This window comes from Orcinus orca, chromosome 16 (assembly GCF_937001465.1).
Source record: "Orcinus orca chromosome 16, mOrcOrc1.1, whole genome shotgun sequence".
Lineage (NCBI taxonomy): Eukaryota > Metazoa > Chordata > Mammalia > Artiodactyla > Delphinidae > Orcinus > Orcinus orca.
This window is the reverse complement of record NC_064574.1, coordinates 58919915-58946973: the sequence shown is the minus strand read 5'-3', so window position 1 is coordinate 58946973 and position 27059 is coordinate 58919915. Positions and strand designations below refer to the sequence as shown.

Below are 27059 nucleotides of genomic sequence, written 5' to 3'. Positions count from 1 at the left end.
TAGATATATGTCATCATACATATCTCCAAACCCACAGAATGTACAACACCAAGGGTGAACCCTAAGGTAAACTCTGGACTTGGGGTGACGATGATGTGTCAGTGTAGGTTCATCAGTGGTAACAAATGTACAATACCATTCTGATGGAGGATGCTGACCATGGGGGAGGCTGTGCGTGCACGACAGCAAGGGGTATTTTGGAAATCTCTATGCCTTCCTGTCAATTTTGCCGTGAACCTAAAACTGCTCTGAAGAATAAGGTCTTACAAAATATGGCTGTAAGGACAAAATCTTCTGTGAAATCCTCTACCCATGTAAGAAGAGCTCACTGCGCCCCCTACTGGTCAGGTCTTCTCTGCCATGGGGCATCTCTCAAGGCAGCTCTGCAAAATCAAGCGTCTTTTGATGGTTTAAAAAGAAGTCTTCTTATTTTTGGTAACTCTGACTTGGGTGTGATGGACCTTAGTTTATCCTCTGCCTTATTTCAGAAGTGGAAGCTCAGCCTCCAGTTGTCTGCCAACCCAATCCTGCAAATTCTTTCAAGGAGGAAGCAGGACCCAGTTTTCGTCGGAGGATGAAGAGGTGGGAAGGCTTGTCTAGGAGGATCTGATTGTGAATCAAGTCCTCGAGTCCCGGAGCTCCATCCTATCAGGCATCAGATTTTTGTCCAGTAATGACAGACACGGGGAAGGGAGGCCAGAGATGCCCGGAGCCCTACCCCCGTCAACTCCGGTAGATCGGCAGACCCCGATGGTCATGAGAAGGGCCTGGGGGGAGGCGCCCCCCACCATGGTTCTGATTTTCCAGGCCTAGACTGTGATGTCGCTGTATTAACTGGGAAACACCACATGGAAGGTTGCACGGTTTTCTTTCAAATTCCTGACTGTGAAAGGAGAAGGAATCCAGACTTGTGGGCAGAGACCAGAGTCTCCAGGAGGAAGAGATGGAGGAAGTGATAACCGTTGAGCGAAGCTGCCTAAGTCAAAAGAACAGGGACTCTGGAGCAGCACTGGGTTTAAAATCCTCACAAGCTGTGTGACTTTGGGCAAGTGACTTAACCTCTCTGTGTCTCTTCTTTGTCTGTACAATGGGATGCTGCTAGTTCAACTTTGCAGATTGTTGTTAGTGGGGGCGGGCGAGCAGGCGGGGAGGTTTGACTGAATGAGTTGATATTCAGTGAGTGCTTTGCCCTGTACCCGTACAGTTTTTTTTTTTTTAATCTATTTATTTATTTATTTATTTATTTTTGGCTGTGTTGGGTCTTCGTTGCTGTGTGCAGACTTTCTCTAGTTGCGACGAGCAGGGGCTACTCTTTGTTGTGGTGCGCGGGCTTCTCATTGCCGTGGCTTCTCTTGTTGCGGAGCACAGGCTCTAGGTGCGAGGGTTTCAGTAGCTGCGACTCAAAGGCTCTAGAGCGCAGGCTCGGTAGTTGTGGTGGACGGGCTTAGTTGCTCCACGGCATGTGGGATCTTCCCGGGCCAGGACTCGAACCTGTGTCTCCTGCGTTGGCAGGCGGATTCTTAACCACTGCGCCACCAGGGAAGCCCCCAGTTTTTTTTTGATTGAGATATATTTGACATATGACATTATGTGAGTTTAAGGCCTCGAACATATTAGTTTGATACATTTATATTGCAATACGGTTGCCATCGTAGCATTAGCTAACACCTCTCTTGCATCATATAATTATCATCTAGTGTTGGGAAAAATTCAATCTAGTTTCTTAGCAAGTTCAATGTTTACAATACCATTTTGTTGTCTGTAATCACTGTACTGTGTATTAGGTCTCCAGGACTTATTTCTGTCCTAGTTGCAAGTATACAGTTTTCTAGTAACATTATTATCTATTCTTTGAAGTCCCGGGGAAATCTCTCCTTTGTAAATTGCTCCCAGTGACTCCCCACACAATAACCATTCCTTTCTAACCAGAGCTCTCCTTGGTACATTTCTTGTTTTTTTGCACGTGCATCTCATTTCCCTTCAAGAATTTTAGCTCCTCCAGGCCAGCCCTGTCAGATGTAGTTTTCTGCTTTTCCTCAAAGCATTTAGTAGCCCCCCAGAACACATCGAGGGCCCCCAGGCAGCTGTAAGCTGAAGGGCTGTTTGAATCTTCAGCCCTATGGGGGTTTCTGCGCTCAGCCAGTGAAGATGTTTGAGCTGGAGGATGGGAAGGTGAAATTACTGGTTTCAAAATATAAAAGAAAATGGCCCAAGTCTAAAAGCCTGATTAGGGAATTCCCCAGTGGTCCAGTGGTTAGGACTCAGTGCTTTCAATGCCAAGGGCCCGGGTTCAATCCCTGGTCAGGGAACTAAGATCCCACAAGCCACGTGGCATGGCCAAAAAAAAAAAGACAAAGCATAATTAATTATTTCCATAAGACATGATGTGTCAACCAGTCAAGTGGGTCTTAATTTAACTTTAACAAAATTACATCTAACTGTTAATTGAGGGATGAACGAACAAACAAATGTGGCTTATCCATTTGATGACACAATATTCAGCTATAAAAAGGAATGAAATACACACACTACAGCATGGCTGAACCTTGAAAGCATGGTCTCACTGAAAGAAGCCAGACACGACAGGCCACGTATTGAATGATTCCATTTCTATGAAATGACCCAAAGAGGTAAATCCATGGAGACAGAAAGCAGAGCAGTGGTGACCAGGGACTGGGGTGACAGGAATGAGGAATGACTGCTTATGGGGGGTGGGATTATCTCTTACGGTGATGAAATGTTCTAAAATTGGTTCTGGTGTTGGTTGCACAAGTCTGCGAATATACTAAAAACCATTGAATTGTGTACTTTAAATGGGAGAATTGTGTGATATATTATCTCAATAAAGTGGTTTATAAAAAAGCACACTTATTGTGTGAAGCAGGTGCATAAGAGGGGAGGGGCTGGTCCACGAGGCCTGCAGGTCCTGACGGAGGTGGTGGCTGAGGAACTCTGCTGCCTGGAGCCTAAACACCAAAGGGTGCAGGTAGATGTGGGGCTTGGGATCACGTGTGAGAGGACCCCCGGCCTCCCAGAAGACTTGCGCCCCTTCTCTGCTGGTGGTCCTAATGTGTGCAGGAGGGAGGCCTTGGGCCTGAAGGATTGAAACACCCCTCAGCTGCTGAGGGCCGTTTCCGAGGCTGGGCTGGCCCTTCTCTTTGCTTCACCCACCATGAGTGCTGGGAAAGACAAGCCCAAAATCAGACCTCAGAACTCGATAGTGGTGACGGTTGCACAATGCTGTGAATGTATTCAACGCCACCAAATCGCCACTTTAAAATGGTTAAAATGGTAAATTTTATATCTATTAGACCACACACACAAAAAGGCAAACCATGCTATGTTGCCTTCTGCCCTGAGAGCTTCATTTCCAAGGCTTGAAGAGGCAAACCTTTTTTTTCCCCTAGACTGAAAAGGGATTTTCCCCCCTCACTGGTCAGAAGCCCCTCCCTCCCTCCCCGTGCTAAGAACTTTATTGGAGGCTCTTGACTGGCTGGGTCTTCGCCCTGGAAGCCACCTCCGCCCCTTCCCATCCCCAACTCCTGTGCTGGGAGTGTGAATTGAAGCTGAGCCCTCCGCTTCGGGAAGGAAGGTTCCTTTCTGGGCTGCTCTGAGCCGCTCTGGAGAGAGAGGCTGGCTGTGTCTCCCTCGGGCCAGCGGCAGTGCCAGCGTCCATGGGGCTCCTTGGTCTGGTCCTGCTCTGGGTGCTGACGGCTGCGACTTCAGGGAGTAAGTAAAGCTGCTGCAACCCTATTCCTTCCGGGGTGGAATGGCGGCAGCCCAGATGCACTGGGGACAGTGTTTTTATAGCCCAATGTATGTTTACCTGTCCTTCTGCTGCCTCCCTTGGTTTTGCCTTTCATGGGGAAAAGGAGGGAGAGATTACAGGTGGATCCCTCATCTCTCACTCCCAACTTTCACCAACATCCTCTGGAAACTGAGACCAGATCTGAAATCCTGAGTGAGGAAATGCTGACTTCCAGGCTCCTGAGCCTGGGTGCAGGGATGCTTAGCTGTCTGCAGGGATACTAATACTCCGATGCAGGGTAACAATGTGGAATGAACTTTACTTTGTTGTCTATTTACTGCAGGAAGGTACAGGACAGTGCTATCCATTAAAAATACAATGCAAGCCAATATGTAATTTAAAATTTTCAAGCAGCCACACTTAAAAAGTGTAAAAAAAAAAAAGTGAAATTAATTTAATAATTATTGTACTTAACCCAATATATCTAAAATATCATTAGAAAATGTAATCGATATAAAAAGTATTAACAAGATGTATTTCCTGTTCCTTGAAACCCAGTGTGTACTTTATACTTAGAACATATTTCAGTTTGGATGCCGAATTTTCATTGCAAATACTTGATCTCTTTTTAGATTTCTTAAAATTTCAAGTTGAAAAAGTACTTTTGTATACTAAGTTGTTTCAAACATACTTAAAAGTTTTCCAATAACTGACTTGAGCAGTTTTTAATTTAAATTTAATTAAAGGTTTCTTCATAACACCAGCCACATGTGAAATGTGGCTGGTGGCTACTGTCCCAGACAGTGCAGGTCCGATCACAGCTGTTTTACTCACTGTATTTTCACCTATTTGCCTCTCACACAGCTGGTGTTTAGTGAATCTTGTGCTGGCTGGATATATAAACGAACGGGGATCATAACTGACATCTGAGAAAGCTGAAATGAGACTTGATTTCATTTCTGAAATGAGATGACATCAATTTCAATCCATTTCAGATCTCTCCCTAGAGGTGATGGAAAGATTTATTACCTCCCAGCACTCACTGTTTTTCCCTTCTTGGTTGATTTATTTAGTAGGATCATCGAATGGTCTTTGTTTTTCTGAAACCTTTTTTAAACGTTAGATATGTCTTTTTAAGTGCTTGAGAAATGGAGGGGAAACAGACTTGGTTCGAGCAGAACGCTCTGAGAACACACTTTACTCCTGGGAGCTCGTGTTGGACCTGGGCTTGTAGGCATCACTGCCCTCGCATAGCAGGGCTGAAAAGCAGATGTAGAGGTTCGGTGGAGCAAAGAAGCCAGAAGGCTGGGTCTGTGCACAACTGGGAGTTTAAAGATTATGCACACACATGTTCAATCTGACGCCCAGGGTCCAAGTGATCAGAGTTGAAAGAAAGTTGAAAGGGAGACTGATTGACTGAAATGTCTTTGAAATGTGATTTTAGCCATTGATATTCTACTTTAATGCAAAGAGCATTTTGTTGGATGAGCCAAAACATTCGGGGCGGGGGGGGAAACCCTGCCAAATACCCTAACATGTTCTATTATTTCAAAGGGTTTAAATGGAATGGTATAAAATGCACTTTCCCCCCATTCTGGGCAAGTGTGTTTTTCTTAAGGGATTAAACAGGGTGGTATGTGTAATGATTACCAGTTGAGGCACAGTGGGGTGGTTTTGAGGATAGAAATGGTATTATTGGAACGTCATTGTATGAAAGTGCCTGCAGATGGACCCCTGGCTAAGGCTGTTCTGGAAGGGTATGGGTGATGCCCAGGAAATGCCCAGGCGTGTGGTTGGAAGGAAGGACAAATGAGGAGTTGACAGTAGGTGGAAAGGAGGAGGCTTTCAGGTGACGTTGGGACAGGCAGATGGAGAGATGCTGACCCTTCCCAGGCAGGTGGTCTGAGGATCCCCTGCAGAGTGTCCTCAGCAGCCTGAGGAGGTCCCTGGCCGTTCTGTTCATACTCTGGTGGTTCTGCAGCTTAGATGGTGGCTAAATGAGGTATTACGAGATCTGCTGGGGAGCCAAACTAGATAACCGTCCTTTACTGCTGTAGCCTCTGGGTCTTGCCTTTGTTGGTTCACCTGTTCCTTTATTCACTCACTCATTCCTTCATGATAATGTAGTGGTTAAGGCTGTGGACTCAGGGTGCCTGGGTTGAAATGCTGGCTCCCCTCCTAACTGTGTGCTCTCAGTCTCTATGCCTCAGTGTCTTTATCTGTAAAATGGGAGTAATAATTGCCCTTACCTCAGGGGACTCTCAGGAGATTGAAGGCGTTTAATGTATAAATTGCTTGGAACAGTGCTTGGCGCACGGTAACTGCTGTGCAAGTGTTAGTTGTATTCATTCATTTAATCATTCCAGTCTGTCCTGGGGTCAGGAGCTGGGGGATACAATTTTGACAAAGGTGACCAAAATAATGAAATCATTAAAGTTTCACAAGGCTTATGAAGAGAATAGGATGCTAAGATAGACTACCAGCTCTGTATCAGAGATAGACACTGAGAGGTGAGGTCAGGGAGAGATGTTTTATTGATTGATTGATTGACTGATTTGGCTGTGCTGTGTCTTAGTTGAGGCATGTGGGATCTTTAGTTGTGGCATACGGGATTTAGTTCCCTGACCAGGGATCGAACCCAGGCCCCCTGCACTGGGAGTGGGGGTCTTAGCCACTGGACCACCAGGGAAGTCGCCGGGGAGAGATGTTTATGCTGAGGCCTGAAGGAGCCTAGGATGTGAGAGCAGGTGGAAGAGTGTTGAGGCCAGAAGGAACAGCATGTGCAAAGGTCTTGAGCTGGAGAAGGACCAGCATGGCTGGAGGTCAGCAGTGGGGGTGAGATGTGGCCAGAGGGGCAGACAGAGGCCAGCTCTCATGGGAAGGCTTTTATTATGAGTGCATATGGGTTGGGGTGGGTAGGGTGAGAGACTTAGGGGCTGTTAAGCAGGGAGTGATGTGACTGGATTTAGACTTTTAGAACATGACTAACTGTGGGGGATGAACCGTAGACATGGGGGATAATTAGGAGGCTGCTGCAGTTGTCTAGGTGAGAGAAGATGTGGCTTTGCCTAGAGTGATGGTGATGGAGATGGAGAGAGAGAAGGATGGAGGAATGAATAGAGGGGGGGATGGATGGGTAGATGGAGGGAGGGAGGGGTAGATGGATGGAGGGAGGGAGGGGTAGATGGATGGAGGGAGGGAGGAATGAATAGAGGGAGGGATGGATGGGTAGATGGAGGGAGGGAGGGGTAGATGAGGGAGGGAGGGAGGAATGAATAGAGGGGGGGATGGATGGGTAGGTGGAGGGAGGGAGGGAGGAATGAATAGAGGGGGGGATGGATGGGTAGGTGGAGGGAGGGAGGGAGGAATGAATAGAGGGGGGGATGGATGGGTAGATGGAGGGAGGGAGGGGTAGATGGAGGGAGGGAGGGAGGAATGAATGGGGGGGATGGATGGGTAGGTGGAGGGAGGGAGGGAGGAATGAATAGAGGGGGGCATGGATGGGTAGATGGAGGGAGGGAGGGGTAGATGGATGGAGGGAGGGAGGAATGAATAGAGGGGGGATGGATGGGTAGATGGAGGGGGGGGATGGATGGAGGGAGGGAGGGAGGGATGAATAGAGGGGGGATGGATGGGTAGGTGGAGGGAGGGGGGGATGGATGGAGGGAGGGAGAGAGGGATGAATAGAGGGGGGATGGATGGGTAGGTGGAGGGAGGGGGAGAGGGAGGGAGGGAGGCCTGATGGAATTGGCACCACTTGCTGGCACATGGGACTTGGGGTGATGATAAGGGAAAAGAGGGGAAGCACACACGACTCCCAGGTACCAGCTCTAGCAATGGGGTGATGGTGATGCCAGTGCCCAAGATGGGGAAGAGCAGGGTGGGGATGGGGCAGGGAGTCACTCCCAGCCCCATGAGAGAGAGGAGAGCTGGAATTATCTCTTTTTGTCCCCTTGGCCCCCGGACCCTTAAATGTCCTCTTTCAAGAGCAGGTCAGCAGCCCACGGGGTGGGGCGGTCGCGTGCCTCCTCCTGGCCTTGCCCTGCTTCCATCTGATTTGTGATTTCAGAAATTCCAGACTCGCTGGTGGAGCAGGCGGCCTCCTGCATGACTTCATGCTCAGGTGAGCAAGTCTCTCCGGAGACCTTATCACACTTCTGGTGACCCTGAACCTGAGACAGGGCCGGTAGGTGGTTGGGGAGGCGAAGCTGACCACTGCCAGGTGTGATTAGGGACAACCCCAGAGGGCCTTGGCCACATTCCCAGGGAGGCCATTTGGGAGGAGCAAGACCCGTTCTGCAAAGGCCACCAAGTCACCAGCATTTAGAGAAGCAAATAGCACCCTCAGCTTAAAATGGCCTTAAGCCATCCCAGCCCTAAGGCCCCTGGGCTTTTTCCTCATACCTTGTGGTCTCCAGGTGGAGTAAAAGACTTCAGCCAAGTGATTCTGTTTGCATCTCGGGGTAGAGTAGATTAGAGAAACTTGGGGCAAATTGTTTGGAAAGAAGCGTTTTGGGAATGTGTGAGATGTGGTTATATTTGAGCACAAAGAAATTAACATGAATATGTTAATTCAATTCCAAGCCCGGGAAAAGGGTGAGGTGTCATAATTAGTAATTTAATAGTATTTTGCAATTGGTCCGCTAGTCTAAATAGAAGGTTCAAGAATCATAGACTCTGACAAACCATAATGGAAAAGAATATGTAAAAATGTCTATATGTGTATAACCAAGTCACTTTGCTGTACAGCAGAGATTGGCACATTGTAAATCCACTAGATTTCAATTAAAAAAATAAAGAAGGGAGGGAGGGAAGGAGGGAGGGAAGGAGGGAGGGAAGGGGGAGGGAGGGAGGGAGGGAGGGAGGAAGGAAGGAAGGAAGACTGCTCCCTAGATCTGATCTTCCCCAGAGCACCTACTTCACCTCCCCAGTACCTCCAGACTGTCCAGCCCTACAGCTCTGTTTTCTGTAAAGATCAGGATAATCTCTCCAACCCACCTCCTGCCCCCACTGATAACCACCAAGGCAGTAGGTGAGGAATCAGACTGCCAAGGTTTGGATCTCAGCTGTGCAACCTTGGGTAAGTTAGTTAACCTCTCTTAGCCTTGGTTTCCAACTCTGTAAAATGGAGAAAATAAGAGTGCCCACCTCAGAGTTGTTATGAGGCTTCCATAAGTTAATATAAAATAGATCAGTGGTTCTCAACAAGGATGATTGTATCTCCCAGGGACATTTTGCAAATTCTGGAGACATTTTTGCTTGTCACAACTGGGGTGTGCTACTGGCATCCAGTGGGTAGAGGCTGGAGATGCTGCTAAACGTCCTACAGTGCACAGCAGAATTACACGGCCCAAAATATTAATACTGCCGAGGCTGGAAAACCCTGATGTGTATAAAGCTCCTAGAAGAGGGCCTAGAACATGAAACACTGGGTAACATTTATTAAGCACTTATTGTTATTATCTTTATTTTCTCCTTCACTCTCTTGGAGTCTGCAGCCACCCAGCCTTCCCCTGAGCTGGGAGCAGGCAGCTCATAGACCAAAGGAGAGAGGGAGGTGGCAGTAAGGATGGCTAAGTAGTCCAGGTGGAGTTGAGTCTCAAAAGGTTTTAGATTGTCAAGGTGACACTGCGTCCTCTGCCCTCCAGGTTCAGCTGATCCCCACCTCCCCCTGGGCACCAGATACACCTATCACTTTTCCACCAACACCAGCACCAGCCTGCAGGGGGCCCAGGAGGAAGGGAGTGGCCTTGGTCTCCAAGGCTTGGTCACCCTTGATGTGCTTGGCCCCTGCCAGATGGCTTTACGGGTGAGTATCTTTGGGTAACCAGGGGGTCACGTTGACATGGGGGACGGCCAAGGGGAAGCCACAGTCCCCTGAAATTTCCCATTTGTCTGATAAATGGAGAGGAGCTTTCTGAGGAATCTCAAATTCAGCGAGTGGGGGCTCTAGAGTAACATGGGAACGTGGTGTCATTTTGGTTGGAGGAGGTACCATGGTAGGTCCAGTGGGGGGAGGAGCGGGGGTTAAAGAAGGAGTGAAGGGTATTTCTTGGAGCAAGTAGAGCCACAGGATGGGGACAGGCTGTGTCCTTGGGAGGACTGAGAGTCACAATTGGGGAAGCTGCAAGTCCCAGGGGTGAGCAAAGTCAGAGCAAGTTAAGGTCTTGTAGACAAAGGAGCAGACTAGGGTGGACACCGAAGACCTGGTTGGGGCCTCCAGGCCTCCCCTGGGTTCCTTTCTATAGGCACACCTCGGAGGTATTACAGGTTCGGTTCCAGGCCACTGAAACGAAGCAAATATTGAAATAAGGCAAGTTACACAAGTTTTTTGGTTTCCCAGTGCATATCAAAGCTATGTTCACACTATACTGTAGTCTGTTAAGTATGCAATAGCATGATGTCTAAAGAAAGTACATGCCTTAAATAAAAAGTATCTTATTGCTAAAAAATGCTAATTATCATCTGAGCCATCAGTGAGTTGTACTATCTAATAGTAACATTAAAGATCACTTACACAGCTCATGCTAACAAAATAATAATGAAAAAGTTTGAAATCTTTTTAAAATTACTAAAATGTGACACAGAGACAAAATGAGCAAATGTTCTTGGAAAAAGTTGTGTTGATAGATTTGCTTGATGCAACCTTCAGTTTGTACAATAAAAAATGCAATATTGGGCTTCCCTGGTGGCGCAGTGGTTGAGAGTCCACCTGCCAATGCAGGGGACACGGGTTCGTGCCCCAGTCCGGGAAGATCCCACATGCCGTGGAGCGGCTAAGCCCGTGAGCCATGGCTGCTGAGCCTGTGCGTCTGGAGCCTGTGCTCCGGCACAGGAGAGGCCACAACAGTGAAAGGCCCGCGTACTGCAAAAAAAAAAAAAGCAATATCTGGGAAGCACGATAAAACGAGGTATGCCTATACTGGGCAGCGGTGGTGTTAGTACTGGCTTTAGTCAAGGTGGAATTATGAGCTAGATTCTCTTGGTGGTTGTAGGTTTCTTTTTCATCAAGATTTTCCTGAAGCTCCTCCATGTTCTTGCAAGTGGAAATGCCTGCCCATTCTTCTCTGTCCCCTTTCTGATGACTCTCATGTGTTTCCTGGACAAACCCTCCCACCCTGCCTAAATGGTCTCTTAGTTTTCACTAAAGTCTTATGTCCTACTTGGGAAGCGTTTTTGAACTGGCTGGAGCACTTGCTGACAAGAGTTTCTCAAAACTGCTTTGGGGGATTCCCTGGCTGTCCAGTGGTTAGGACTTGGTGCTTTCATTGCCAGGGCTGGTTGGGGAACTAAGATCCTGCAAGCCGGCAACGCATGGCAAACAAACAAAAAACAAACCCCAAACTCTTTTGTTATGTTTCATGTAGACCTCCGGATGGGGTCTTTTATGGGGTGGCTCTGAGCTGCCTCTGAATTCTTAAACTATCCAAAATGTTAGTCCTGGTCAGAGCTGCTACTTTACTAGTCTTTGCTGTCCTTTAATGTCTATCAAAACTCTAGTAGTTGTTTTTTCTGCAGGGCCAGTTTTCACAAGGCAAATCGTGTACTGCGGTTTTAATTGCTTGTTTGCTTTGTTTTTAGCATTAATAAAATTGATAATGTCTAATGTTGGCAAGGTAGAAAGAATTGGCTCATTTCAAAGATTTGTGGCACAGGGACTTCCCTGGCAGTCCAGTGGTTAGGACTCCGCGCTTCCACTGCAGGGAGCACGGGTCCAATCCCTGGTCGGGGTATTAAGATCCCACAAGCCACGTGGCGCAGCAAAACAAAAAACAAAAAAATCTATTTGTGGCATAAATGGAAAATTTACAGCCACTCAGGATGCAATCAATTAAATGTAGTTTTGAGGGAAAAGGGTGAAAATAAGTATTGAGAACAATGAATTTCACTGATTAAACACTCCTCTGTAGCCACCCCCAGATCACGAAACCCCCATAACCGCCCTCATTCTCTCTTCCAGTCACTTCTGCCAAAGGCTCTCCTGAGTTCTAGCACCATAGATTAGTTTTGCCTGCCTTTGAACTTCTCTTTAAATATTTATTTATTTACTTAGGCTGCGGCCGGGTCTTAATTGCGGCATGTGGGCTTCTTAGTTACGGCATGTGGACTCTTAGTTGCAGCATGCAGGCTTCTTAGTTATGGCACGTGTGATCCAGTTCCCCGACCAGGGATCGAACCTGGGCCCCCGGCATTGGGAGCTCAGAGTCCTACTCACTGGACCACCCGGCAAGTCCCTGAACTTCTCTTTAATGGAATCATACAGGATGTTCTCTTTTGTGCCTGGCTGCTTTTTATTTTGATTAAAACAAAATTTTTTTTATTGGGGTAAAATGTACATAACATAAACTACCATTTTAACCATTTCAAGTGTACAATTCAGTAGCAATAAGTATATTCCTAATGTTGTGTAACCATCACCACTCTCCGTATCCAGAACGTTTCATCATCCTAAACAGAAGCACTGTACCCCTTAAACACTAACTCCCCTTTTCTCCTTCTCACAGCCCCTGGTAACCTCTATTCTACTTTCTGTCCCTATGAATTCGCCGATTCCAGATGTCTCATGTAAGTGCCGTCACTTATCACAAACAACTCACGATCAACCTGTGACCTTTTGTGTCTGCCTTCTTTCACCTTTTATAAGGTCTTCAAGGTTCATCCACATTGTAGCATGTAGCAGAACGTCATTACCCCCCCCTTTTTTTAATATGATACTTCCCAGCTTTGTTTCTTTTTAAATATTTATTTATTTATTTTGGCCACGCCGGGTCTTTGTTGCAGCATGCGGGCTTCTTCGTTGTGGCATGTGAACTCTTAGTTGCAGCATGCATGTGGGATCTAGTTCCCCGACCAGGGACAGAACCTGGGCCCCCTGAATTGGGAGTGTGGAGTCTTAACCACTGGACCACCAGGGAAGTCGCCCCCACCTTTATTTTTAAAATATGTTGGTGTTGTATTTTAATTCAAAGTGTATATTTTTATTTTAAAAAATTTTTTGGCCACACCACACGGTATGTAGGATCTTAGTTCCCCGACCAGGGATCAAACCCATGCCCCTGCATTGGGAGCATGGAGTCTTGACCGCTGGACTACCAGGGAAGTCCCCAGGACTTCATTCCCTTTTAAAAAATTAGTTTTTATTTTTTTATTGTAAAAACCCTATAAAGTTTACCTTTTTTTCATATTTATTTATTTATGTATTTATTTGGTTGCATCGGGTCTTAGTTGTGGCAGGCAAGCTCCTTAGTTGTGGCTCACAGCCTCCTTATTTGCAGCTCTCTGACTTCTTAGTTGCAGTACATGGGCTCCTTAGTTGTGGCAGGTGAGCTCCTTAGTTGTGGCTTGAGGGCTCCTTAGTTGTGGCTTGCTGTCTCCTTAGTTGCGGCACGCGGGCTCCTTAGTTGCGGCATGCGAACTCTTAGTAGCGGCATGCATGTGCGATCTAGTTCCAGGATCAGGGATAGAACCCGGGCCCCCTGCATTGGGAGCGTGGAGTCTTAACCACTGCACCACCAGGGAAATCCCAATTTACCCTTTTTTTTTTTTTTTTTTTTTTTGCGGTACGCGGGCCTCTCCCGCTGCGGAGCACAGGCTCCGGACGCGCAGGCTCAGCGGCCATGGCTCACGGGCCCAGCCACTCCGCGGCATGTGGGATCTTCACGAACCCGTGTCCCCTGCATCGGCAGGGACTCTCAACCACTGCGCCACCAGGGAAGCCCCAGTTTACCCTTTTAAAGTGTGCAGTTAAGTAGTTTTTTAAAAAAAAAAAATCTCTCTCCTGTCTCTACTAAACTTTTAAAACATATGCTTTAAAAATACAGTTATCATGGATAGCTTTCAAGCAAGTGGTCAGACATAATTGGTATTGGTAATGTGGCCGAGGGATTCATTGTCCTGGACCACATCTCAATGTCAAGTGGAACTGTATTTCACCCTAAGATTTCAAGCCTGGGTTACTGGGGAGGTGACAGACCCTCTGTCGGGGGAGGGGAGCTGGTGTTGAGGAGACAGGGGAATTAGGTTTTAGACAAGATGAATGAGGACTAGTTACTTTGAAAAAGTGAAATCACGGGGCAGTGAAACCATGTGATGCTATAACGGTGGATACGTGTCATCATACATTTGTCCAAACCCATAGAATGTATGACACCAAGGAACCCGTATGTATACTACGGACTCTGGGTGATAATGACGTGTCAGTGTAAGTTCATCAGTTGTAACAAATGTTCCACGCTGGTGGGGATGTTGATACTGGGGAGGCTGTGCATATTTGGGGGCAGGGAGTATACGGGAAATCTCCGTACCTTCCCCGCAATGTTGCTATGAACCTAAAACTGCTCTCAAAATACTCTAATTAAAAAAAAAATGAAACCAGTCAGGTTAGGGATGCAGGTTTTAGGGGTGATTTTATTCATCTTTAGAGAGCCCATCTTTTGCAATAAGTACACACACGCACACTCACCCTCCCAAACACACACGTGCAACCATGGTGGTACTGGGACATCCAAGTCTTTTATTCAAGATGACAACGCTTTTTTTTTGGTTTGCTTTGCAATCCTAACTTAGTTTTGTTTATACCGTGGAGCTGTATGAATCTCTCACTCAAAGTTCCAGGGCCTTTTGGGGCAAAATGAGAAGCTAAGGAGAACTTTCTGTACATTGAGTGGGGAGCAGAGGTGCCTGGCTATTTAAATTATCTATCCCTAGAGACATTCGGCATCTACCAGCCCGACACTAGACTCTTCTGCTCAAGGGATGGATCTCTCTGCCTAACCCTCCACATGGGTCATGCTGGGTCCCAGAACTACTTTAGGTGGTGCCGGTGCTGGTGCGGGCCTGGAATTCCCCAGGAGAGGTCACCAGCTCTCCGTGCTTTCTGCTTCAGCTCCAACACTTCCAGGTGACATCCATCCTGGGGTCCAAGGTGGAAGTTCTGAAGGAGTCAGAGAGTTTGAGGTAAGACGCTGGACCTTGCTCCCGATGGGGCTAGATATGTGAGCCCTGCTCCCTCTTCCAACGGCCGCCGGGCACTGGGTGCACCAAATTATATTGGAAGAACCCGATTCGGGTGACCCTGCTGCAGCAGAAAGAGGCTATCTCAGACTGAAGTTCAAAGAGGGTTCCACCTTTGTTTTGACCGTGTAAACTCCCAGACCAGACCATTGATGAGGACCATTGTGAGCTGTCCGTGATGTGGGAGTCCACATCCTGAATGAGTCCACATTGCCTCAGGCGGCCTTCCTTCATCTGGTGGAAGGAACTCGCCCCATATTTTCCTGGCTGTCACGCCCAGCGTGTCCAGATTTTGTGTCTGCCCAGCACCCTCTGGCCTTCATCCTTAAGAACATTCTGGAAGACACTGGGCACCCATTGAGGTCTGCCCTTCTCCTTCCCCACCGCCGCTAAGATGGGGGTTTTCCTGGAGACCCATAGCTTCTCCCTTCCCAAGCCAAGCTCCCCTTTGTGACCCAGCCAAGCCTGGAATTCTCCCTGGGCTGTGTTTCCCAGGGCTCCCGGCAGCGGCTTCAGTGGCCTCAAAGCTCAGTCCAGCCACCAGCCTGAGGACAAGCCCATCTCCACAGATTCCTCTTCCTTTTTTATTGCAAATTCATTTGTTAAAAAAATAAAGCCTTTGTGTGGGCATACAGGGGTGGGGGATGCCGCTGTGGGGGCAGATGGAGGCCTACTGAAAAGCTTAGGGTGGTCTTCTCGGAGGGGACAGCCTGGGCTATTGTCCCTGGACGCCTCATCAGAAATGCGAGTGGGCAGGGCTGTCAGCTCCTGAGAGACCAGACTGACACTAGCTATTCTGGAAGGGGCGGGCGCCATTAGCATTTCTCTAGCCTGAGGCCCTGGGGGCTGCCTCCAGTGGGGGTAGGGTTGGGGGCCCCAGACTCCACTGGGAGCTGGAGAGGGGGCGGTAGCCTCCCCTGGGAGATTCAATAGGGCCACTTTTATCCCTCAAGATTCTGCTTGCTGGCTAGCTGATGGGGTTTGGGGTTTTAGCAGTTTCCCCTTTATCGTGGGGCACCTCTCTCTTCTACCTCCATCCACTGTCCGCAAAGGTGGGCACTCCCCCAGCCCTCACCCCCGACCTGCCCCATAGCCTCCCTCACCGGGCCATACCAGACACAGGCTCCTTGTTGTCAGGCTAGGGGTGGCGGGAAGAGAGTATTGGGCTGAACTCTGGTCCCAGCTCCTCGCAGACTGGCTGTGTGATCGCCTCCAGTAGCTCCCTCCACCCCATTTCCTCCTCTGTACAGTACTGGAGTCTCAGACACTTCCAGCTCAGGGTTCCTGAGACCTGTGACTGAGCCATCCTGCCCGGGTTAGAATCCCAGCTGTGCACTCTGAGCCTTAAGCTTCCTCATATACAGCGTGAGTGGGGGCTGCTTCCTCCCTGGTGAGCTGGGAGAATGAGAAGCTTTGCAATGCAGGGTGCCCTTGGAAGCTCAGCTTTTTGCTTATTCAAGCTGGGTTGACACAGGTACATTTCGTCCAAGTGGCCGCAAGGTTGGGAGCAGCTTGGAGCAGAGAGTTGGCTGCCTCCTGTGTTGTTTGAGAAGTAGCTGGAGAGCTGAGCTGAGGAGGGGAAGCGAGACCATTTGGGGCGATATGGGGGTACCTGGGTGCTTCCCATGGGACTGACCTATGGGGTGGTGCGCAGGAGGGTCAGGGATGTTCTGGCCCTGTTGCGGAAGAGGTGGCCTGGGACCTTGGAGGGGTCCCCCTGACGCCTGGTCCCCGCGCAGTGCCGCTCTGGGCCGCGTGCCGCTGCGCTTCGTCCTGCAGGCAGGGCGCGTGGCACGCCTGTGTCCTGGCCACCCCGAGCCGCGCTGGACGCTGAACGTGAAGCGCGCTGTGCTGAGCCTCCTGCAGGGTCGCCCGGGCACCCGCAGCCCCCAGACCGTCGAGGAGGTGAGGTTCGAGCCTGGAGGGGGTGGGTGGTCGAGTGAGGGGGGAGCAGGGGGCTGACTGGGCCCCGCTCGCCCAGGAGGATATCCTGGGCAGGTGTCCCACCATGTACCAGCAACGCGGAACCAGGCTGCACAAGACCAAGGACCTGGCGCGATGCTCCCTGCGCAGGGTGCGCGCCTCCCTGCGCTCCCAGGCCCTGCCCGCAGCGGAGGTGAGTACTGTGCCCGAGACCCTCCCATCCTCTTTGCAGTGCCGCCTTCTTTCCCCTCCTCCCTCCTTAGACCCCCTCCCTCCTTAGCCCCCTTCCCTTTTCTCTTTATTCTCTGCTCCCCTTCCCCCCTCCATCTCTCAGCCCTTCTGCCCACCACTCTGCTCCCCTCCCGCTGCTTCTGTCCTTTCCCTTCCCCCCACTTCTTCTCTCATCCTCCTCTCCCTCCACCCCTCTCCCTACCCCCTCTTCTCCCCTGCTCTTCCCCTCTCCTCCTCTTGGGTCCGTAGCTCCCTGCAGGTGAAAGTGTTGTGTAAATAGTAAGCAACTGTATAAGGATAAGGGATGATCACTGCTAACACGATTGGACAAAGCCTCAGCATCTAGAGGCTGATGCAGGACTGCAGACTCTGGTGTTGTTATTCATTTTCCAGCTGAGGCTTTATCGTTCCTCTCCTTGGGGTTACTGCTTACTGCACGTTCTTGCTTTTCTTGGCCTTCCACCTCTCTCTATGGGGAGGGGGGTGCTGAAGCTCCAAGGTAGCCCCCAGAGGGCTCCCCCGCAGCGGGCTCCCCCGCAGCCTTGGCCATTGCTGCCGGTTTCAGGGGCCCCGGGGGGGGGGTTCCCTCACTGCCAAGGCCTGGCCTGAGCCTCCGCCTCTTCCCCCCACGGTCCAGGAGGCCTTCCGCCTGACCTGTGTCCAGAGTTTCCAGGCCGGAGTGCTGGGGGAGGCATCCTGCATGGAGCTGGACACCGTGGGGCCCCTCTCCGGGGAGGCGAGTGCTGTGCAGATGCGGACCCTTTCCTCGCTCACCCTGCTGTATGAGATGCCCCAGGACCCGGCTGTCGCAGGTGAATGAGGGTGGGTACAGGGACCCTTAGTTGAGCCTCACAGCCTCCCCTGGCCAGAGGGGCTCAAGCAAGCCTAGGCTCCATCCCTCTGTCCCTGTCTGGACACTCTTGAACTGTTTCTGAAAGTGGCCATCGTCAGGAGAGTGAGCCTCTCTTTCTAGAAGTTTCTCTCGGCTCACATGGCCCAGGCTTGGTCTTGGCCTCCTCCCTGGGTGGTCCTCAGTGGAGATGGAATCTTCTGGTTCCCAGCTTTTGTGGGAGAATCCACCTTACATCTGATGACCTTTCAACCTGACCATTTTGGGGGCAAACTGACTCAGGTTTCCTGATTTTCTGGAAAGTTCCTGCCAACATGTAGCCTCCCCTGGAGCTTGGGTCCCTTCTATGATTTCGCACAGAAAGAAACAAGCAAGGCATGCATCTGAGGAAGAGAGTTGTTTGTTTTTGTTCTTGTTTTCCATGATGGAAAAATGGCTGTTTCCCTGAATAATGAAATAAGGGTAGTTAGTTCTTACTGCCGACAGTTTGGAAGGATTTACTGTGGGCCAGTATCTGTGCTGAGGGCTTTATGGGGCTTATTTAATTTAATTCTCATCATGACCCCATTAGGAAGTTACTGTTATTATTAGTTGTATTTTTCATTTAAGGAAAATGTTTCCAAGAGATAAAATGACTTGTTTGAAGTCACAGAGCTAATGAGAGCTGGGACTTGGACCCCCGGGGTCTTTTCTGTAGCCCTGGTGGGTTGAATCATGTTTGCCTCGGAGGACAGACTCCCTGCCTGCACCACCCTGGGGAGAACCCAGCAGGTGGGGACTGAAGCCCTGGGTCTTCCCAGCATTCCCTCTCGCTCCACGGAGCCCAGGCTGAGATCCCAGGCTGACCTGCCCCCTGAGCCCTCCCTCGGGCACAGACACTGGCAGTGACTGGGACATCTAGTGTCAGGACCTGGTGGTTCCCCGTTGAGTGGAATGACCTTTTCATACATACATTTTTTAAACAGCTGTAGTTGAGATGTAATTCACATACTGTGCAACTCATTTATTTAAAGTGAACAGTTCAGGGAATTCCCTGGTGGTCCAGTTGTTACAACCGGTGCTTTCACTGCTGGGGTCCTGGGTTTGATCCCTGGTTGGGGAACTAAGATCCCCGTAGCCGTGTGGTGTGGCCAGAAAAAGAAAAAAAAAGTAAAGTGAACAATTCAGTGGCTTCTAGTAGAGTCAGAGTTGTGCATCTGTCATCACAATCAACTTTACTACGTTTTCATCACCCCAGAAGAAACCTTGCACCCATTTGCTGTCACCTCCTGTTCCCTCAGCTCCTGGCAACCACGAATCTACTCTCTTCATTAGTCCATTCTGGACATTTCATGTAAATAGAATCATATAGTATGTGACTTTTTTTTTTCTTATTTTTGGCCGCACTGTGTGGTATGTGGGATCTTAGTTCCCTGACCAGGGATCAAACCTGTGGCCCCTGCAGTGGAAGCGCCGAGTCTTAACCACTGGACCAGGGAAGTTCCCAGTATGGGGCCTTTTATGACTGGCTTCTTTCACTTCCCAGAATGTTTTCAAGGTTCATGCATGTTGTAGCATGTGTCACAGCTGAATAACCCTCCATTGCATGGATGAAGATTTCATGTTTTCTCTGTCAGTCCCAAGAGGGCTTTGGAGTCAGCTTATTTGGCCATCCCTTACTGATGGGCACATAGGCTGTTGCCCGTCTTTTGCTGTTAGCAGTAACACTGCCATGATTTCCCTTATGCATGTTCCCCTCACCTGTTGCCAGAAACATGCTGAAGGAAGCGTTGGCAGGGTGAGGGGGTGGCTCCCAGGGGTCCTTCTACTCACTCTGGCTTGTCCCCCATGCGGTCATCCCTGGCCAGCACTTCCCATCTCAGATCCAGACGATGGAGACTTAACCCCAAGCAGCCTGTTGTACGAATGGGAGGAGACACCGTCCCAGGCTACGGTGGCCATGGTGGCTGCATCAGTGAGGAAGCTGTGCCTGGCTCAGACCACAAGCTTCGAGGTAAGTGGCTTCTCCAGCCACAGGCCAGAGTCTGCCTGGGGCCTGGCTCCCTGGGACACCTTCCTCTTCCTACCAGATCCTTTACGGTCTACTTGCTCAGATGTTCAGTATCAGGATTGCTGTGTACTGTCGGGTAGGTTGTGCACTGCACAACTATGCCTGGTTGTGAAGGCAAAGAAGGGGAAGAAATCTAGCTGGTGTGTGCAAGCCTTGGCCTAGTGCAGGTTGGATATGAGCTTAGAGGAGGCCTTTTTCTCCTCTGTCTTTGGGCAAATGGTCCTTTTGGGCTCATGGACTAACCTTCTGGACCTGGCCTGTCCTAGAGATCTCTCAGGAAATCTCTAGCCATACCCAAGCCTCAGCATTGAGGAGTTTCCACCAAGTCAAAAACACATGGCCCAGGCCTTCCTTGGAATTCCCAGCTGTTTAAAGTCAAGGGGTGGACATGATGTCAAGGTCTCATAGCTCAGAGTTTCAGAGGTCTCTGAGACATCTGTCTGGTTCCCTCCTTTGTGACTGATGACAGTGTTTCTGAGAGTACCAAGGCCATGCTGTGATGATGTGCCTTCTCCCTGCCTGTTTTGTTCTGAGACAGAGCCCTCCACCTGCCTGTAAGAGAGCCCTGAGGAAGGCTTAATGCCCTCCCTGGGGAAAGAAAATGATGCATCTGGGCTCTGTGTGGAGCCTGCCTTCCCACGTTCTCCTCCTGATGGGACCTTCCACATCACAGGAACAATGTTCCTATTGGCAGGGCCCTGGCTTGCCTAGCCTGTGAACTCTTCGGTTTGTTCAGCAAGATGAGGGGCTTACTCTGAGCCCTTATGACGAATGAGACAGAAATAGTCCCCGCTTTCCCAGAGCCTAAGATCCAGCGTGGGGGAGATGGATGGTAACCACTGCAAATGTACAAGGGTTTTAGCTGTTGATGGGCACTGAGAGAACAGAGCGGGGATGTGGCTGAGGGGCCAGGGGTCTAGCAGGGTACACTGGAGTTGAGACCTGGGCTGGTCCCTTGGGAATCCAGGGGACTAGTGCTCCAAAAGGAGGGTTTGGCCAGGGCCAAAGTCCTGAGTCTGAACCTCGCTGGGCGTGTTTGGGGAGCACGCAGCTCAGCCTGGCTGGAGCTCGACGGTGAGGACCGGTGGGGTCAGGTCCTGCAGGGCCTCGTGGTCAGGATGCCTTCCAGAACATTCTAGGCCCATAGTAATCTTTGTTGTAACATCCCTGCCATCCACAGCTCAGGGCTGGATGTCACCAGTGACATTTTGGGGACTTTCACTGTGTCCACTATTTCTGCCCATCTCAGCATTGCTGATGACTTCAGCGTGAGAACCCTAGCCTTTCCTGGAAGGCATTAAAGATGCTGGGATTTTTCTGATTCAAGTCCCAGGGCCTGTGTGCCGAGGAGAGAAGCATGGGGTGTTTTTACTTTGATCCCACAACAGCCTGGGAGGGTTCAAAGTATACTTGCTTGTTGATTTGGGATGCCGCAAATTTATAAATGCCTGTTTCACTGGCTGCTTTTATAGGACCGAGGACTTGGGGGCTGTCATGTGCCCAGCTGGACAGAAATAGGTCGTTCCAGGTGTGGACAGGGCTGGGTGCGGCCCCACTTCTAGGCATGGTGCCAGGTGTGCCAGGCACACCCCCTGCCCTCCGGGCAGCACTTGGGTAGGGGGCCTGTCAGATATATGGATGCCCAGACCCCAACCTTTGACGTCCTGGCCTGGCAGGTCTGGGCTGGGAACCAGGCATCTGGGTGCAAAGCTTTGTGTTTCTTGGTGTAGCTCACGTGAAGTCAGTGGAGAAGGATGTTGTGAGGCCAGTGCCCGTCCAGTCCCAGCCTCAGATCCGGGAGTGCCTTTACTGCCGGAAATGTCTCCATCCGGAATTCTCAGCACCAGAGGCCCTCGTGGATGCCTCTGGCTGCGTGAGGCGAAGCGTTTAGTTCAGAAGAGAACAGGGCTGGGGGCATCCAGACTGGGGTTAGCCCCCCTCGGTCCCTGGGGGGCTGGGCTGAGATGGCTCAGACACTTGTGTCCTGCTCAGATGCAGGAAGCAGAGCCAGGTCCCACTGCGCCTGGGATCATGGGCCCCAGGGGGCTGGGGAGACAAGTAGAGAGGGGAAGAGGGGTGAAGGGGGCAGGTGGGGGAGGCATGGGATGCAGTTTTAAATGATGGATGCCTGGGAAGGCCTCACAGGGGAGGTGATGTTGAGTAAGGACCAGAAGGAGGTGAGGAGTGAGTGGGGTGGATAGGGATTTGGGGGGGGGGACTGCCAGAGGGGGCGGGTCCAGCACGTGCGCCAGGGCAGGAGCTGCACGGTGAGCGAGTTTCAGCACCAGTTTGAGTGGCAAGGAGGCCTCGTGACTGGAGCGGAGTGGGAGGGTGAGAGGGGACAGGGTCGCCCCCTTAAGGGGGCACACAGATTGCTTTTTTTTTTTTTTTTGCCTCACCGTGCGGTATGCGGTATCTTAGTTCCCCGACCAGGGACTGAACCCACTCCCCCTGCAGTGGAAGCACAGAGTCTTAACTACTGGACCGCCAGGGAATTCCCCAGATTACTTTTACTCAGGGTAAATGAGCAACCTTGGAGGGTGTTGTGATCTGATGTACATTTCAGTGCTCACATTCTGGCTGCGGGTGGAGAATGGACTGAGGGCCAATGGGATGTCGGGAGACAGGTTAAGAGGCTGTTACAGTAACACAGGTAGGAGATGAAGGAGGCTTGGTCTGGGGTGATAGCGGGGGTGGGGTGGGGAGAAGAATCAGATTCAGATATAACGTGGAAAAAAACATATCTAAGAATATGTTGAATATGTATAAAATATGTTGACTATGTCATCAGTAAGTATAGACTAGTCTATATGCACATACCGAATGCATATTGAACACTCACACATGTACACACACATTATACATTTTGCATGTGTATAGCAGAGACTCGTGTGCAGCTGGCTGTTCACTGTTTCAGGAACCGGGAGGGAGCCAAGGCCCATGCTCATCGCTCTCTGGAATCCTTGATCTCGTGGGCCTCGCGGGAGTCAGAGAGCAGCCCCAAGGAAAGGGCCCTCAGCCCTGCGAGGTGCGGTCCAAGCCCACCAGCTAGTGGGTGACAGAGGGGGCTGTTAGTCCAGGCAAACCAGCCCACAGCAGGGATTCTCACCCTGGCCCTCCTGACCCCTTGGGCCGCCTTGTGCACTGTCGGATGTTCAGCAGCATTCCTGACCATTAGCCACAGATGCCAGCATCACCCGCAGCCCAGTCATGATAACCCAGAGTGTCTCCAGAGGCTGCCAGCGTCCCCTGGGGAGCACGGTCACCCCCACTGAGAACCGCCGCTCTACATCCTGTGTCCTAACCTGCCTCCTCCCGTCTGGCCCCCTGACTGGGCATTTCCCCTGACAGAGGTGGCTCGGGGCCAGGCGTGCTGTGGGCCTGTGTCTCCCCTCCTGGAGACTGGCAGTGCCGGCCCCAGAGGGTGCAGGGCGGCTGCCCTGTATTTATAGTGCTAACAAGGAAGCAAATTGTTCCCACTAGGGAGGTCCCCTGGGCTGGGGGTGAATTACCAAGGACCTTGTTCCTGAAAATGGCTTTTCAGGGATGCTTTGGTGCACATCAAGCAGTGCCTTGGCCTCCCCGGGAGGACTGAGGGCCCGTCGGTTACCGGGGGGACCGACCCCGTGGGCTTCAGCTAAGAATGCCTTTGCCCCCTCCCCATTGCTGATGGGCAGGAGACAAGATTGGTTTTTCAGTCTGGAAACAAAACCAGGACTCAGGACTCAATGGAGAGCAAATTCCCCAGCCTGACCCCTCCGCAGAGAGGCCCCCCGAGTTTCCACGTGGGGGGCAGCGGGCTGGGATGGCCAAGAGCCTGATGGAGTGAAGGAGAGGATGGGGAGAGAAGCAAGGCGGGTCGGGCCCCACCCCCTCCCAGGGCTGCCAGGGAGGACGCCTGGGGAGGGCACAGCTCCTGACCACCATCCAGGTTGCTCGTAACAGGACACCCAAGTCACAGATATTGCTTCAGCACCGACTGTGTACAGCGAAGTGTGGACTGTGGTGTGCGAGGCTGGCTTGTACCGATTTGCCAGAGCCAATGGTTAGATTCCAGAAATCCTGCAGACTGGTTGTTAAACGGACATTACTAGAGACTAAGTTATACCGACTTACAATGAAAATGAATCATACTCGAAACAAAGGTAATGAATGCTCAAAATCGTCACTACCTAGTTATCTTACTACATTTTAATCTTTGCACTGGAGGTTATTTGCATCTACCGCAGGGTGGAACTGTGATGCAGTGTTGTGCTTCTGCACAGTGATTCCCACGTCTGCGTTCAGTGATGGCACACGGGCTGCTGGTGATGGGCTGCAGTGGGAGTATTCACACCTCGGAAACTGGCAAACAGGGCTGGCTTTTTTTTTTCCCATGGCCTTGAGTGTAGGATCCTGGTTAAGAGTGTGGGTTCAAGTCTCGCTCTGCCACTTAGTAGCTCTGTGTCCACTGGCACCTGACTTAAATGCTCTCTGTTAAGTGAGGATAATGACGGCCCCTCACAGGGTTAAGGTCAAATGAAATGGTCCCTGTAAAGTGCCTAGAACAGCACCTGGCACACAGCTGAGGCTCCAGACAAAGTAACCGTTGTTATTACCGTTTGCATAGATGTTGTTAGTGGCGATGGTGGGGACGGGCTTCTCGCCCAGGAGGCAGGAATGACAGCCTCCTTCCTCCACCCGCAAGCCTTCCGGGATGAGCTGCTACAGCCCCTCCTGCTGTGTCTGACCCTGGAAAGCTGTTCCTGAAGCCAACGCTTGCAGCCTGAGGCCTCCCAGAGCAGGAGGCCTGCTCCTGAGCGGATGCCCAGCCAGCCCGGCGGCTGCACACATGCTGGAGGTCTTAGAAGCAGATGTGTTCCGAGTCTAGGGATTCACAGATGATGCCCGGGCAAGGCAGCCACCAGCTGGAGGGAAATGCACCCGAGCCTGTCCGGAAGGCGGCAGGGCTCCTGGGGTAGCTGCCCCAAACTAGGCCGATGCTGGCCAGGGCCACTCTAAAGGTGGTGGTCGGCCCCGACAGGGGGCTGCTTGTGTGTCCTGCATGAGGAATTAAAGGCAGAACGAAGGGTCCCCATTGGCTCCACCGGCAGAAGGCACACGATGGGGATGCTGCCCAGACCCTGGGGGCAGACATGCTGGTGAGAAGGGAGGGGAGGGTGGGTTACGCTGGCCTGTGAGGGGCCTGTTTCGCGTTTGCGTCTTGCTGAGGTCAAGCTCTGTGCACGGGGACTCAGTCTCAGCTGCTCAGAGCGGAGGAGGCCTGAGGTGAGGCAAACCCGTCCCAGCAATAGTGGACCCCTGGCTGGGTGGGGTGAGGGCTCATTCTTGGCCTTCACCAAGCGCAGCGGGAAGCCAGGACCTCGTCACTCTTTCTGTGGCTTTGGGCTCGGGCCAAGGCAACGAATCTGAGACTGAAGAGGCACCGGGGAGGGAAGGCAGGATGTGGGGCCGGCATCCCAAGCCAAGCATCTTCTGAAACCCGAGAGGTGCGGGCTCTGAATAGAGTCCTTTATTTCCTTGGGTTTTTGGAGACTTGGTGACTGTGCTGCTCAGACCTGCAGACAAGGGGCAAAAACTGCAAACCCCTGTTGATTAGCCATCACTGCTCATAACTCTGAAAAACGTTCACATATTTTTTTCATTAAAAATATCAGAAAAGATGGCTATCTCACTAACTTTGTGAAATATGCTGACTCATTATAATAACTAGATTGTAATCGTAGTGAACATGTATTGAGCTTTTATTAGAGTATAAAGCCCACAAATGCAGATGCCGTGTCTCTTCTTCACCCGCACATCCCTGGCCCCTAAAGCGTGCCTGGCATGTAGTAGGTGCCCAATAAATGCTTGTTAAATTAAAGAAAAAGAATGGGCCAGCCTGTGTGCCAGGAGCTGGGATTCAGTGGAAGGAAGCCCAGACGAGCAGCCTCATCTCTTTGGGTCTGTGACACCGTAGGCAGGAGATCCTAGTGTTTCCAGCCATGCCTGGAGGCAAGGAGATGGATGAGGTGACCCTTGCGGTTGGGGCCTCTCACACTTTCCTCTCTGATTTCTAGGCCGCAGAGGTGTTCCTGACGCTGGTGTCTGAGCTCCGGGGCCTCTCTGCGGATGAGCTCATGGAACTCTGGGAACATTCTTTTTTCAAATGCCGAGACAACTGGTAAGGGCCTCTCCCCGAGTCGGGGGCTGGGCCAGGAGCTGCCTGGGGGTCCTGGTGGGCTGGGTAGTCTTGATGCTGTCCTAGGTCCCCATTGAGAGATGGATGGCGACATTTCAGCTCATCCCTGTGATACTGACTTGTCGTCCTTCAGTCTGGGGACGTCTGCCAAGAAGGCGATTAAGAGGGGAGCTTGGAGGGTTCCCACGGGGGCTTCGGGAGACTGGAGGCTGCAGGACCTGGCCGGATAAAGACAGGCATTGTTCCCTCCCCACACAGGGACCCTCTTGCTGAGAGCTGGAATTAGCATTCCAATGCGCCTTGGGTACCCTTCTCCTGGAGGTGGAGGGGTGCTGGGCAGGGCTGGGACCTGCCTGATGTGAGGCCAGCAAGGGGTGTAGAGAGACCCCCAAGCATGGAGGGGAACCTCTGAGGACCTAACTCCATCGGCTGAGCGCTGTGCAGGGGAAAGCTTGCGGCTCCTTCCCCGAGTCCAGCCATTCACTGGACCCCTGAGATCCGGATTTCAGGCTTGTGAGCTTTTCAAAGGCTCTCAAAAAGATTTTGAGACCTGAAAAAATTTTATCGACTTGGAACTATGAAAGACCCCCATCCCCAAATCAATGTTACCAAATGTCTAGTTGAATGACCACCAAACTTAGTAACTAATAAGGCACAGATACCTTCCAAGCGTTTTATCTCTTATTCACTCATTTAATCCTCATGATGACCCCATGAGGTAGGTGGTTTTATTATTCCTATGTTACAGCTGTGGAAGGAAACCAAGGCACAGAGCAGTTAGGAAACCTGCCCAAGGTTACACAGCAGAGTCGGGATTTTTGACCCAGGTGGTCTGTGCTGCTCCATCGAATTCTTATGGGCTTAAAGATAAAGGATATTTGACTCGGGCACATTTTAATTATCTTTGGTGTAGGAAGGGGCCCCTGAGTCTTCCTGTGGAGCTGCCTGTTCCCTTCGTGACTCACCCTACTTGTCACTCAGGATTTTCCCACAAGCCCCTGTGTCTCACTTGTCTACCTAGATGTCGGGAATCAGGGAGAGGGGAGACCCTCCCCAGCTCTAG

General features: G+C 50.9%; 1 protein-coding gene across 1 annotated transcript in view; it reads left to right on the top strand.

Annotated features, from left to right (window-relative positions):
* The window catches only part of LOC101269628 (uncharacterized), a gene marked incomplete at its 5' end in the record, with an annotated part of 266122 nt that overhangs the window by 107683 nt on the left and 131380 nt on the right, over positions 1 to 27059 (top strand). Inside the window, 8 exons of the mRNA XM_049699406.1 lie at positions 7818 to 7871; positions 9397 to 9557; positions 14634 to 14704; positions 16501 to 16666; positions 16743 to 16877; positions 17553 to 17727; positions 19613 to 19758; positions 25875 to 25978. Coding sequence (XP_049555363.1) covers positions 7818 to 7871; positions 9397 to 9557; positions 14634 to 14704; positions 16501 to 16666; positions 16743 to 16877; positions 17553 to 17727; positions 19613 to 19758; positions 25875 to 25978 — 1012 coding nt within the window. The remainder of the gene's footprint in view (positions 1 to 7817; positions 7872 to 9396; positions 9558 to 14633; positions 14705 to 16500; positions 16667 to 16742; positions 16878 to 17552; positions 17728 to 19612; positions 19759 to 25874; positions 25979 to 27059) is intronic.